General features: G+C 40.7%; 1 protein-coding gene across 1 annotated transcript in view; it reads left to right on the top strand.

Moving 5' to 3' along the window:
• The window catches only part of sbno1 (strawberry notch homolog 1 (Drosophila)), a 124149-nt gene that overhangs the window by 54824 nt on the left and 55680 nt on the right, over positions 1-13645 (top strand). The window contains exons 6-12 of the mRNA XM_073052000.1: positions 619-779; positions 869-1002; positions 1087-1177; positions 4763-4924; positions 8224-8359; positions 9595-9700; positions 9844-9997. Coding sequence (XP_072908101.1) covers positions 619-779; positions 869-1002; positions 1087-1177; positions 4763-4924; positions 8224-8359; positions 9595-9700; positions 9844-9997 — 944 coding nt within the window. The remainder of the gene's footprint in view (positions 1-618; positions 780-868; positions 1003-1086; positions 1178-4762; positions 4925-8223; positions 8360-9594; positions 9701-9843; positions 9998-13645) is intronic.

Genomic DNA, 13645 nt, shown 5'->3' with positions numbered 1-13645 from the left:
TGTCGCTTCTTAGCACAGTTCTCCTTTGTCTATCCTGCTTGGTATTTTCTCAACGAATTCCTACAGATTTGTCAGGTGAGATTTTGCCTTGAGGAACCCATGCTGACAAAAGCATGAATACATAACTATACTCATTTACTTCCGCCACCCCCACCCCCAACTCATATGACAAATTATCCATAATAAACACGCAATACAATACAATCGGACAGAAAATAGGTATATGGCTCCTATACCTGAGATTAATTTTCTTCCAGACATTCACAGTAAATACAAGAAATACAATAGAGTCAATGAAAGACTGTGCCCAAAAAGACATGACATGCAAATACAAAAAGAAAGAGGAAAGAAAGAATGATAATCAGAATAAATATAGAGAATGTGAGATGAAGAATCCTTCATCTTACCGGGACGGCCTGCAGATGACGAACACTGTGCTGAACTGAATAAGCCTGGTGTCTTTCAACTTTGTGTTTTCAGTCATGGGGTGAGTGAAGTTGAGGCAATTTCCTCAATGTCGACAGTGATGAGGAATAGAGGTATCATGGTTACTAAAGCAGAGTTCAATATGTTATGTTTACCAGTAAATTGAACTGTTTTCTGTAATTCTGTTCACAGTGAAAGTTGGGTTGCGCCATCCCGACCCGGTGGTGGAGACCAGCTCCTTATCCAGTGTGACACCTCCTGAAGTTTGGTATCGATTGACTGTACCAGAGGAGACCATTGACAGTGGGTGGCTATCTGCTCTGCAGCTAGAAGCAATCACCTATGCTGCTCAGGTACTGAGTTTTTCAGACCTTTTGCTCGTTTCTTTATGGTGCATAGCTGTTATTAGATCAGGTACATTCTTTGTTAATTTGATCCACAGCAACATGAAACATTCCTCCCCAATGGGGATCGTGCTGCCTTCCTGATAGGGGACGGGGCTGGTGTGGGTAAAGGACGAACCATTGCTGGCATCATCTTTGAAAACTACCTTCTTGGTAGGAAAAGATCACTATGGTAGGTAGAAATTAAATGTTAACCCAAATAATTGAGGGTATTTAATGTCATTGGCTTCCACTAACATTCTCTGCTCAATTCCAGGTTTAGTGTATCCAATGATTTGAAGTATGATGCTGAAAGGGATCTGAGAGATATTGGAGCAAAGAATATCCAGGTCCATGCACTGAATAAGGTACAGTAGTGAACTTCTCTCGTTTCTGAGCAGGTACTTTTTGTTGGATGCAAGCCAGTCCGTTTTCATATCAGAATCGGGTTTAATATCATCTTCGTATATAGTGAAATGTGCTGTCTTGTGGCTGCAGTACAATGCAGTACATAATAGAGGAAAAGAGAAAAGCTGAAATACTGTGTGTGTGTGTGTGTGTTTGTTCGTTCGTGTTCGTTCCTGAATCATTCAATGCCTCTCTCCAGAAGAGGGCATGTCCTGGCTGGTAGTAGAGATATTAAAAACATCCTACAGGAGTGGTGCTATTAGCCAGTGTTGTTCTGCAGTTTAAGAAGGCTCTAAATAGAAACCAGGAAATTATAGGCTGGTGAGTCTGACATCAGTTGTGGGAAAGTTATTGGAAGGAATTCTGAGGGACCAGAAACGTCAGTATTTGGATAGTTCTAAACAGATTAAGGATTATCAGTATGGCTTTGTGTGTAGCAGGTCATGTTTAACCAATGTTACCTGGAAAGTGGATGAAGACAAGGCAGTGGCTGTTGTCTATATGGACTTTAGTAAGGTATTTGACAAGGTCCCACATGGGAGGCTGGTCAAGAAGGTTCAGTCGCTCAGCATTCAGGGTGAGGTAGTAAATTGGATTAGACATTTGGCTTCGTGGAAGAATCCGTAAGACCATTATATATAGGAGCAGTATTAGGCCATTTGGCCCATTGAGTCTGCTTCGCTATTTTTTCATTGCTGATCCAATTTTCCTCTCAGCCCCAATCTCCTGCCTTCTCCCTTCATGTCCTGACAAATCAAGAATCTATCAACCTCTACCTTAAATATACATAAAGACTTGACCTCTAAGCTGCCTGTGGCAAAGAATTCCACAGATTCACCGTTCTCTGGCTAAAGCAATTTCTCCTCATCTCCGTTCTAAAAGGAACCCCCTCTATTCTGAGGCTGTCCCCTTTGGTCCTAGACTCTCCTGTCATAGGAAACATCCTCTCCATGTCCACTCTATCAAGGCCTTTCACCATTAGATTGTTTTCAACGACATCACCTCTCATTCTTTTGAATTCTAATGTATATGGGCCAAGAGCTGTCAAACTCTCCATGTCACAAACCATTCAATCCTGGAATCATTTTCATGAACCTCCTTTGAACCCTCTCCAGTTTCAGCACAGGGTAGTAGAGGCAACTAGTGTTGTGCCCAGGGATTGGTTCTGGGTGATAATGTTAACTGGATCAGTAAATTTGTGGATGACCTCGAGATTAGGGTTGTAGTGGACTGTGAGAAGGGGGTCATGGCTTGCAGAAGGATCTGCATCAACTGGGAAAATGGGCTATGGACTGAAAAATGGCAGATGGAATTTAATGCAGACAAGTGCAAGGTTTTGCACTTCAGTAGGACCAACCAGGGTGGGTCTTCATAGTGAATGGTAAGGCACTGAGTTCTGCGGTAGAACCGAGGGATCTGGGAATACAGGTCCACAATTTGTTTCAAGTGGCATCATAAGTAGATAGGGTTGTAAAGAAAGCTTTTGATGCATTGGCCTTCACAAATCAATGTATTGAGTACAGAATTTGGAATGTTGTGTTGAAGCTGTATAAGGCATTGGTGAGGCCTCATTTGGAATATTGATCGGGCAATTGAATACAGAACCAGGGAGTTGTGCTCCAACTTTAGAAAAAACTCAGCTGCATTCTGCCTGCAGTTCTGGTCAGCATTCTACAGGAAGGATGTGGTTCTTTGTTCTTGTTTATTTTGCATACCTAAATAGTAATAACTGGGTTTTGGAGCCATCCAATTTGAATCCAGTCTGTGCTTGAAACCACATTATTTTGAACATCAGCGAGGATCATTATTAGCTAGCAGGAACCTTTGCAATCTTTTTTATTTAGCAAGTTAGATTTGTTGGTGCGTTCAAGGCCTAGAATCAATCCCATGTTCTTGCAGCACTCCTGAATCATTTCCAAACACACTCTGTTTGTGTAAAAGATAGTCTGATGTGCTTGTGACGTTGCTATGACTGAACTATTTCCAAACACTCAGTTTGAATAGATAATGGTCTGATGTGCCTGTAACATTGCTGCCACTGAACCGTTTTCAAACACTCTGAGTAGACGATGGTATGTGCCGGTGATGCAGAATGATTTAAAAAGAAGAAAATTTGTGTTTTGGAATGACCAAGTCAGTGTCCAGACCTTAACCCAATTGAAATGCTGTGGCATGAGCTGAAGACTGCTGTTCATGCAAGGTATCCCAGAAATATTGATGAACTGAAACAGTTTTGAATGGAGGATTGGTTTAAAATTCCTCCTCATCGTTGTGAAAGTCTGATCAGCAGCTACAGGAAATATCTGGTGGAGTTTATTGCTGCTCAAGGAGGTTTTACCAGTTAATAAATACAAGGGTTTGCATACTTTTTGCAGCCCGGACTGTGAATGATTAAACAATGTGTTCAATAAAGGCATGAAAAGTACAATTGTTAGTTTGTTATTAGTTTAGACAGATTGTGTTTGTCTATTAATAAGATGAAGATCAGACCACATTTTATGAGTAAATAATGCAGGAAGCCAAATAATTGCAAAGGGTTCACAAGCTTTTTCTTGTAATTGTATATATAGCTAAGGTACCTAAGACATTTGGGCAGTACTATAATAATTTTATGTATTGCACTGAACTACCGCAAAAAAAAAAATTTCATGACGTGTGTGAGTGATAATAAACCTGATTCTGATATGGGTCTCTACTGCAGACTTGAGAGTGGGAAGTGGACAAGAAGAGGGGAGGGAGTAGAAAGCGCCAGAGAGACGTTCTGTAATGATCAATAAACCAATTGTTTGGAATCAAGTGACATTGCCTGGTGACCCAGGACTGGGTGTGTCAGCACCTGTGCCACCCCATCACCCCTGGCATTCCTTTGCCACCTGCCCCACTCCCCTCCTGTGGTGCTCCACCATCACCATTCCCAACATCCTTTGCTCCTGCCAGATTTATAAGCTTGCGCTATGCTCCACATTGACAAATACAGTACTGTGCAGAAGTCTTAGGCACCCCAGCTATATATATATATATGTGCCTGAAACTTTTGCTTGGTACTGACTCTCGAATCGCTGATGGAATGGAAGGTGATGCCATAAAGGGTCCTTTTTTTGATGGTAGGCGAGGAAATTAGGCTAGAAATGGATGGTTGGGGGTCACCTGTCTTGTAAAGACACTGCACAGAAGAAGGCAATGGCAAACCACTTCTGTAGAAATATTTGCCAAGAACAATCATGATCATTGACAGGCCATGATCACCCACACCATACATCATGGCACAGAATGATAATGATGATGAGTTAAAAGTTGGTTTTAAGTGCTCTGAATTGATTTGATCGGAGACATTTCTCTCACCATTATTTGAATGAATTATGCATTGACCTTGGTGCTTGTATAACATGTACACATTTGTAGCCCTTCACACTACTTGGGTCTTGGCAACCAGTTCTGGAAATGTGTAAATTAATAATGTCACCATAGTCGGCAGAAGGCTGCAGTGAGAGTTTTTGATCATAATCTCTTTTCAAATGTTAACAATATAGCCTATTGTTTTACAGTTCAAATATGGAAAAATCTCTTCCAAACAAAATGGAAGTGTGAAGAAAGGCGTCATTTTTGCAACCTACTCTTCACTAATTGGTGAAAGTCAATCGGGTGGAAAGTATAAAACCAGGTTAAAGCAGCTCTTGCACTGGTGTGGGGAAGACTTCGACGGAGTGGTATCCTTTGTTAGTACGGAAATAGAAGTATTAATGTAGCAGGTTCTGTTTCTATGGTTCCATTTAATATCGGAGAATGTATACTGGATACAACCTGAAATTCTTACTCTTAGCAGACATCCATGAAACAGAAGAAAAGCCCCAAAGAATGGATATCAGAAAACTTTAGCACCCCAATGCCCCCACCCTTTCCCCCCACTTATTCCAAAGAATTGTCAGCACACCCCCCCCCCCCCCCCCCACCATGCAAGCAGTAGCAAAGCCCCCAAAGAGACCATGATCTAGAGTTGGTCAAAAAATACAGTCCATAACCCAGCAGTTTGACATGCCCCAGGGTCTCTCTCACTGACAGAGGAGGGAGAGATATCACTCCTTCCGCAGCAAGAGGGAGACCAACAGCTCACTGTTTTGATGTTACGGTCTGCAGCATTACTTTAATTCGAGTTCCCCAATTTGAGAATTAGTAGCAAATTCCCCTTCCACCACCACCATCGAGAGAGAGAGAGCGATCACTCATGTGCAGAGGCCTCCAACAGCTGCACCCGCTGTCTTGATGTTCTGATCTCCCGCGACACTTCAGTTGGCAACACCAGTGAGGAATCAGGCCCCAAAGTTGCATGTCTTCCAGCCCACTCTTGGAGCTAATGAAAATGCTAGGCCACTCAGCAAGCTCTAAGAGCGACAACCCACCACCATGAGTTCAGCTGTAGATCCTCCCCTTCTGAAAGTAACAAAATCAAAATTAATCAAGATGCAATTACATCACAAATTACATGAGCAATTTCCGCAGTTACCAGCTTCACGAGTACTTTGTTTAACAATGTAGTGTGATTATTTTTGTCTGTGGCAGAACTTATTTCTTTTGATATAGGTTTAAGGACTTTAATGTGACATTACGCTCTGTAGTCTGGTGAACCTGCCCATTTCCAGTTCTGTTCTTGCCTACTTGACTGTAGTCAAAGTCCTTTCTTGTTATTCTTCTTTTGGCTATGGTATGCCCCAAGGATTCCTCATTGCAGTGTTTCAGTGTGATATTTATTTGTTCATTGAGATACAGTGTGGAATAAGTTGTTCCGCCCAACTTCAGGCACCGCACAGCAACCCCAATTTAGTTCCAGCCTAATCGTGGGATAATTTACAATGACCAATTAACCAACCGATACATTGTCGAACTGTTGGAGGAAACTAGGGTACCCACAGGACAAACATACAAACTCCTTATAGACAGGGTGGGAATTGAACCCAGATCACTAGCACAGTAATGCATTGTGCTCACCACTGTGCTATCGTACCACACTGAAAGTGGTAATGGTACTTGGCCATGGAGCTAAGAGTTAACTTGAGTATATACCTTCAGTTTGGTCCATCTACTTCATTAAGCTATCATTTGGCTTATACAAGAAGGTTCAAAGTAAATGTATCATCCAAGTATGTATACTATATACAACCTTGAGATTCATGTTCTGGCAGACACACCATGGCTCCAAGTTAATATCTATTTTTGTTTGAAGAGCCTTTGCTACCATCATTTTGTGACTCAAATTCCTTCTGTGGCTCCCTCCTGCCTTCTGCTACTGGGATCTAGTCTCTGGAATTCTTTTGGCATCTCTGGAGATTTATGGAAAAGCCTTTGATCCACTAATGTAAAATTCTTGCCATTGTCAGTATCATGGTTATAAAACAATACACCATGGAAACAGGCCCTTTGGCCCAGCTGGACCACAGTGTCCTTCCTCACTGCTAGTCCCAGTTACCATTGTTCAGTCAATCTCTCTCCAAGTCTCCCCCCTCTATGTACCTGTTCAAATGCCTCTTAAATGTTGCAGTTGTAGCTGCCACGACCACTTGCTCAAGCACCTCATTTCCAGTTACTCATTACCCTCTCTGTAGAGAAGTTACCTTTCACCTCTCTTTTAAATCTCTCCCCTCTTATCTTGTAGCTGTGCCTTCTAGTTTAGTCTCCCCAACCCTGGGGGAAGACTGCTCAGTATACCTTATTCATAGCTCCCAGAATTTTATCAGCTTTGAGGTTACCCATTTTCCTGTGCTCCAGGGAATAAAGATTCCATTGTGCCTTGCATTTATGCACCAATGCTGTACAGTACCAACGACCCGGGTTCATTTCCAACAGGTGTCTGTATGGATTTTGTACAATCTTCCGGTGACTTCCGGTTTCCTCTCTCAGTCCAAAGACATACCAGTTAGTTTGATTAATTAGCCATTGTAAATTGTCCTGTGGTTAGGCTCAGGTTAAATGGGTTGCTGGGCAGTGCGGCTCTAAGGGCTGGAAGGGCCTGTTTCATGCATGTATCTCAAAAAATAAATAAATCTCTCCCCTCTTATCTTATATCTGTGCCCCCCAGTTTTGGACTCCCCAACCAGAGGGAAAAGACTGCCCTTTATGCAGTCTTAAATGAGTTTATTAAAAAGTACAAATGATTAAAATACAACTTTAACCTTGCATTGATTCATCTTCTAAAAAGTATTTTTACAGTAGTGGTTTCCAACACCCCGTCTGTGGGCATTTTATGCACGCATTTGCATGTTTTATGGCACATTCAATCATTGTAGTATGCTGGAGCTACTGTACATAAGACTAGCAATAATAAGCACTTAACCATTTCTGCTTTGTACAAATCAGATATAAAATTAGAGGTGTATAGTTGATGCTATTCCTGAGGCTCTCCATTTGGTCGGGGTCGAGCATGGACATTGCATCCCAGGTGTCTATGTAATATGCAGCTAGTACACAGTCAAGCCAGGGCAGTACGATATGGAGAGCAAGCTGTTGCCCCTGCAGCAGGCTCCCTATTGCTACACAGCTGATGAGCCCAAAGGAACAGCAGAGACCAATATAGTTTAGCACCAATGGCGTGGCAGGAGTTGGCAGTCCGTGTTTGAACTCATTGTTAGGACTGCCTGAGGGACTCTAGCTCCAGATGCTTCCTTGGGGTTTACTCCTAAAGCCTTCCCCATGAGTGGGTATAGCTGCAAGGCAACGGAGGTTTGAGATCAGAGATTTCCTTCTAACTAAGCTGCCAGCCATGCCTGATAAGCTTCATCTACCTTATCCATGCCTTTCATAATGTTACGTACCTCCTCAGCCTCCTTCACATACAGGACCACAAACTGAGCTTCTCGAATTTCCTCTGCACTCTCTCCAGTGTAGCCACATCCCACTAATACTGTGCATAAGACTAGCGTTAATAAACACTTAACTGCTTCTGCTTTGTTCAAATCAGGTTGCATGCTATTTACAGAAGTTATATTTTAAAATATTCTTAACTGATTTATTGAAGATAGTATTTGATGAATGCCACAAAGCCAAAAATTTGTCCCCTGTTGGTTCCTCAAAACCCACGAAAACTGGACTAGCAGTATTGGAGCTGCAGAACAAATTGCCAAAGGCTAGGGTAGTGTACGCCAGTGCTACAGGTATGCAAAATCCTTTATTTGGTTAAATGATGTAAGTTTAATTTCATATTTTGTGATCACTGAATTAAATTTATTCTCTTGTGGGTTGGGGGGAACCTTGAGCAAGTGATTGTAAAGTAAAATCTGCAAATGTGGAAATGTGAAATAAAAAGACAATATGTTAGAAATGTGAATCAGATCTGGCAGCAACAGTGAAGAAGAAAACAGTTAAATGTTCAGGTTAATGACTTTTCATCTTTCTTACTAATTTTGTCCAGTCCTTTCCCATATAAATTTGTCACACTTATGATGCTCTCCATTTCTTTTACAGTCTCTGCTTTCTTGGTACCAAATGACCCACCTTCTGCATAGTGTTAAATTCCTCTAGATCTCCCTCTGACACCAATGCATTCTGAGGACTCTTTGTTAATTCCTTAAACAGAGCCCCAACCAGTCCCTCACTGTTGTTCTCGTACACCTGGCTGAAGTCATTCTAATACTGAAAAGCCTCTCTGTCAAGCTTCTAACCATAAGCCATAGGAGCAGAATTAGGCCAGTTGATCCATCAAGCAAGCTCTGCCATTCCATCATGGCTGATTAATTATCCTTCTCAACCCCATTCTCTTGCCTTTTTCTTGTAACCTTTAACATCCTGACTAATCAAGAATCTTATTAATCTCTGCTTTAAAAAAAAATGCCAATGATTTGCCCTCTACAGCCGCCTGTGGCGATGAATTCCCCAGAGTCACCACCCTCTGGCTAAAGAAATTCTACCTTGTCTCTGCCCTAAATGGACATCCTTGTATTCCAAAGCTGTGCCCAATAGTCTTAGATTTCCCCGCTATAGGAAACATCCACTCTATTCAGGTCTCTCAATATTTGATAGGTTTCAATGAGATCTCCGCTCATTCTTCTAAACTCCAGTGAGTATGCTTGAATGACATTTGAGCTTGAATGTGAAATTCGGCTTGAAATCGAGTACAAGCCCAGAGCCGACAAATGCTCCTGATACGTCGGTGATTTGTCAAAACCTAATGGATTAACAAAGCAGAGTGAAGGAAGTCAAATGTGTTAATTATTCAAACGTTTCAGTCAATTAATGTACAGGTCCTCTCCTTTTGTTTTTCCATATACGGCAAAGGTTTTAATTTAAAACTACTAAATGCTTTAAGGCTGATAGTGGAAGGGGGATTTGGACGTACATATTTAGGACTTTTGATGACTTATTCTTCCATTACGCTAACACTGCCATCCAGGTGCATCAGAACCTCGCAATATGGCTTATATGAATCGACTTGGAATCTGGGGAGAAGGTACACCCTTCAAAGAGTTCAGTGATTTCATTCAGGCTGTTGAGAGGAGGTAAGTTAGAGTCTGAACACTGAAATATAATGGTAACAATCTGTGTGCTGAAATTAAATGTCCTTTAATTCCTTATACTCGTGTCTTAGCATATGACTGTCAATTGCTAGAATGTACCTCATGATTTTGTTTCTTTGAAACAGAGGTGTTGGTGCAATGGAAATCGTTGCCATGGATATGAAGCTGAGGGGCATGTACATAGCAAGACAACTGAGCTTTTCTGGAGTAACCTTCAAAATTGAAGAAGTTCCCCTCAGTCAAGATTATATAAAGATGTATAATAGAGCAGTTAAGCTGGTAAGTCTGGCAAGCTTTCAATCTTTTCAGTGTATTGATGTGAGGGTACGTCACCCTGGGATTCATATACACCACTGTGTTCACTTGAGCTTCTGTAGCTCTTGTTAGAATTGAAGATTAAACAATCATAGTGTTGGATTTGAGCTTTGAAGTCCCTGGTTTTCATATCTCAACTGTGGGCTGATAAATCCATCAAACCAAAGGCTTTGTATAATTTCAAGTCTTCCAACAACGTATCGATGCAGCTACAAAGAAGGCATGACAGCGGCTATAATTCATTAGGAGTTTTAAGTCACCAAAACACTTGCAAATTTTTACAGATATACCATGGAGAGTATCTAACTTAAACTTAGTCAGCTCCTTCATGGGCATCAGCCTCTAGTACCCAGAATGTCTTCAAGAAGTGATGCCTCAGTAATGTGGCATCCATCATTAAGGACCCCCAGACCATGCCTTGCCTTGTTCTCATTGTTACCATTAGGGAGGAAGTACAGGAGCCTGAAGGCACATACTCAAAGATTCAGGAACAGCTTCTTCCCCTCTGCCATCCAATTTCTAAATGGACATTGAACCGATGAACACTACTTCACTACTTTTTTTTTTCCTATTTTTGCACTATTTGTTTAATTTAGCTACTTAATGTATAAATCTGCTGTAATTCATGTTTTTTTCTATTATGTATTACATTGTACTGCTGCCGCAAAGACAACAAAATTCCTGACATACGGTTTGAAAAAGTTGTGAACCCTTTGCAATTACCTGGTTTTCTGCATTAATTACTCATAAAATGTGATCTGATCTTCATCTAAGTCACAATAATAGACAAACACAATCTGCTTAAGATAATAACACATAAACAATTGTACTTCAGATGTCTCTAATGAACACATTGTTTAATCATTCACAGTCCAGGCTGGAAAAAGTATGTGAACCCTTGTATTTAGTATCTGGAAGAACCTCCTTTAGCAGCAATAAGCTCCACAAAATATTTCCTGTAGCTGCTGATCAGATTTGCGCAAAGGCGAGAAGGAATTTTAGACCATTCCTCCATTGTCTGACATACTCCTGTAAAATGTCTTGACACAATTTTGAATTCACTGTTCCCTCAGTGATTGCAGGCTGTCCAGTCCCTGAGGCAGCAACGCAGCCCCAAACCATGATGTTCCTCCTTCCACTATACTTCGCGATTGGGATGAGGTTTCAGTGTTGGTGTGCAGTGCTCTTTTACATCCAAACATAGACATGTGCATTTCTGCCAAAAAGTTCAACTTCTGTCTCCCCAGTCCACAGAACGTGGTCCCAAAAACATTGTGAAATGTCAAGTGGTCTTACGCAAATGTGCAGCAGTGATTTTTATTTTTTAGAGAGCATTAGTTTCCTCCACAGTCTCCTTCCGTGAACACCATTCTTGTTCATTGATTTTCTTATAGTGGACTCATGAACAGAGACTTCAGCAAGTTCTAGAGATCTCTATAGATTTTTGGCTATTACCCTTGGGTTCTTTCTCACTTCATTCAGCATTGCACATTGTGCTCTTAGTATGATCATTGCAGGAGGCCCACTCCTTAGAGTAGCAACAGTACTGAATTTCCTCCATTTGTAGCCAATTTATCTTGCTGTGGACTGATGAACACTTGGGTCTTTACAAATACTTTTTTAGCCTTTTCCAGCTTCATTTATCTCACCAATTCTTCTTTTAAAGTCCTCTGAAAGTTGTTTTGATCAAGGCATGGTGTGCATAAACAGATCTATCTTGAGAAGAGCAGGCTGTAATCAGTAACCTGACTTTGTGCCTTTTTTAAAGGACAGGGCACCTCTACAACCCACACCTCCAATCTCATCTCATTGATTGGAACACCTGACTCCAAATAGCTTTTGTAGAAAACATTACCCCAGAGGTTCACATACTGTTTTAAACCTAGACTGTGATTGTTTAAATAGTGTACTCAGTAATGATAAGGAATACAATTTTTATTTGTTATTGGTTTAGGCAGATTGTGTTTGTCTATTATTGTGAATTAGATAAAGATCAGGCCACATTGTATGACTAGTTAATGCAGAAAATCAGGTAATTGCAAAAAGGTTCACAAACTTTTTTTTTGCAACTATGCTACAAATGTTAAACCTGATTTTGATTTAGATTCTGACAATATTATCATTTGAGTTGTTTATGCAAAGAAAATCATGATATGAGTCTTGCTTGATGCTGAATCTTGGAGCAAATCAGTTTCCCCAAATACCAACGACATAAATGTACCCTACACCTGATCTTCTGAGGATCAGGTCCTTGCTTGTAGTAGTAGTAGCAGCAAGCTTCCCAGAGCTGCTGGTCTTGGAATTGCAAGCAGATTTCTGTAGAGCTGTTTGTGGAATGGGATTAATCCCAATATTTTGCACGTTGGACTTGTGTTACATGGATTTAATGCTCAAGTGAACGAACAAACAAACAATGAAGAAATGTTTTAAAATCATGTTTATTTGAGCTTGTAGTTCTAATCAAGCACCTCGATTACACATGATATTTATGTCTTTTCAGTTTAAGGCTTCAACCATGCATTTAGTGAAGTGAGAGATTAGATGAACATTACAGACAACATTCACTCTAATTTTGTTTAACAGCTGCACAGACCAGCCATTGCTCTGAGCATGGCCTGAAAACTGTGTGGCACTTTATAAATGTTTTTTATAATATGCGCATCAAATAAACACAAGCCACAACTCACAACACAAGTAAACAATGTCAGGCAGTCAAAACAACTGAGTGGCACTAGGGGAAAAATAGTATGTTTTGACTAGATGACGATGTTGTTGTGTTTATTGTTACAATTTGTTATAGTGTTATAATTTGTAACATTGACCCAAGTTAAGATTGTGGTATATTTATAATTTAGAAAATGTATGAATTATAGTCATTAATACATTAATTGTAAAGTATTTCACAATTAACATAGATTTCTAAATTATGTTAGCCTAAATTCAGAATTATATAAATGGAAGTTCCTGCTGCGTGGCAACAAAGAAGCATTTCAGTGACTGCACGGCCGTGTACCCGCGCAGCTTAAAGGGAGCAGTAATTACAAGTTAGCATTTTTGGCAGATTTGGGCCGTGTTTGATTTCTGGTTTGGATTCAGTTATCTGACATTTCACTTGGGCGTCGTTGACGTGCTACAGCTGCCACTGATGTTCCCAAGGTGGGGAGTGTTTCCACGATTACCCTTCCGATGTGGGACCACTGTAACAGAAGTGTGAATGAAATTTAATCTTGGTAATGAAACCCCATTGGTCAGGACCAGCTACTAATATCTCAGAGTCAGGTTTATTCTCGCTGGCATATATTGTGAAATTTGTTATTTTGTGGTAGCTGTACATGTATATTAAATAAGTAGTCAAAAAATAGCAAAAAAAAAAAGACATCTGACTGAGTGGAAGTAGCTCTTCTTGAAACTTTGAGTGTGTCTCTTCAGGCTCTTGTACCTCCTTGGTGGTAGCACGTGGATTTACTTTTAGCAGGACAGAAAACTAATGAAAATATCTGACTCATTCTTGTCCCCACACCCATGTAAAAGTCCAGGTGATAATTAAATTTTTTTTTTTGAGGGGTTGGTTACTGGAATCCTTCACAGGTGTGCAGATTGAGAGGAAGTATG

This window comes from Hemitrygon akajei, chromosome 7 (genome assembly GCF_048418815.1).
Source record: "Hemitrygon akajei chromosome 7, sHemAka1.3, whole genome shotgun sequence".
In the NCBI taxonomy this organism is placed as follows: domain Eukaryota; kingdom Metazoa; phylum Chordata; class Chondrichthyes; order Myliobatiformes; family Dasyatidae; genus Hemitrygon; species Hemitrygon akajei.
This window is presented reverse-complemented; position numbering and strand designations above follow the sequence as displayed.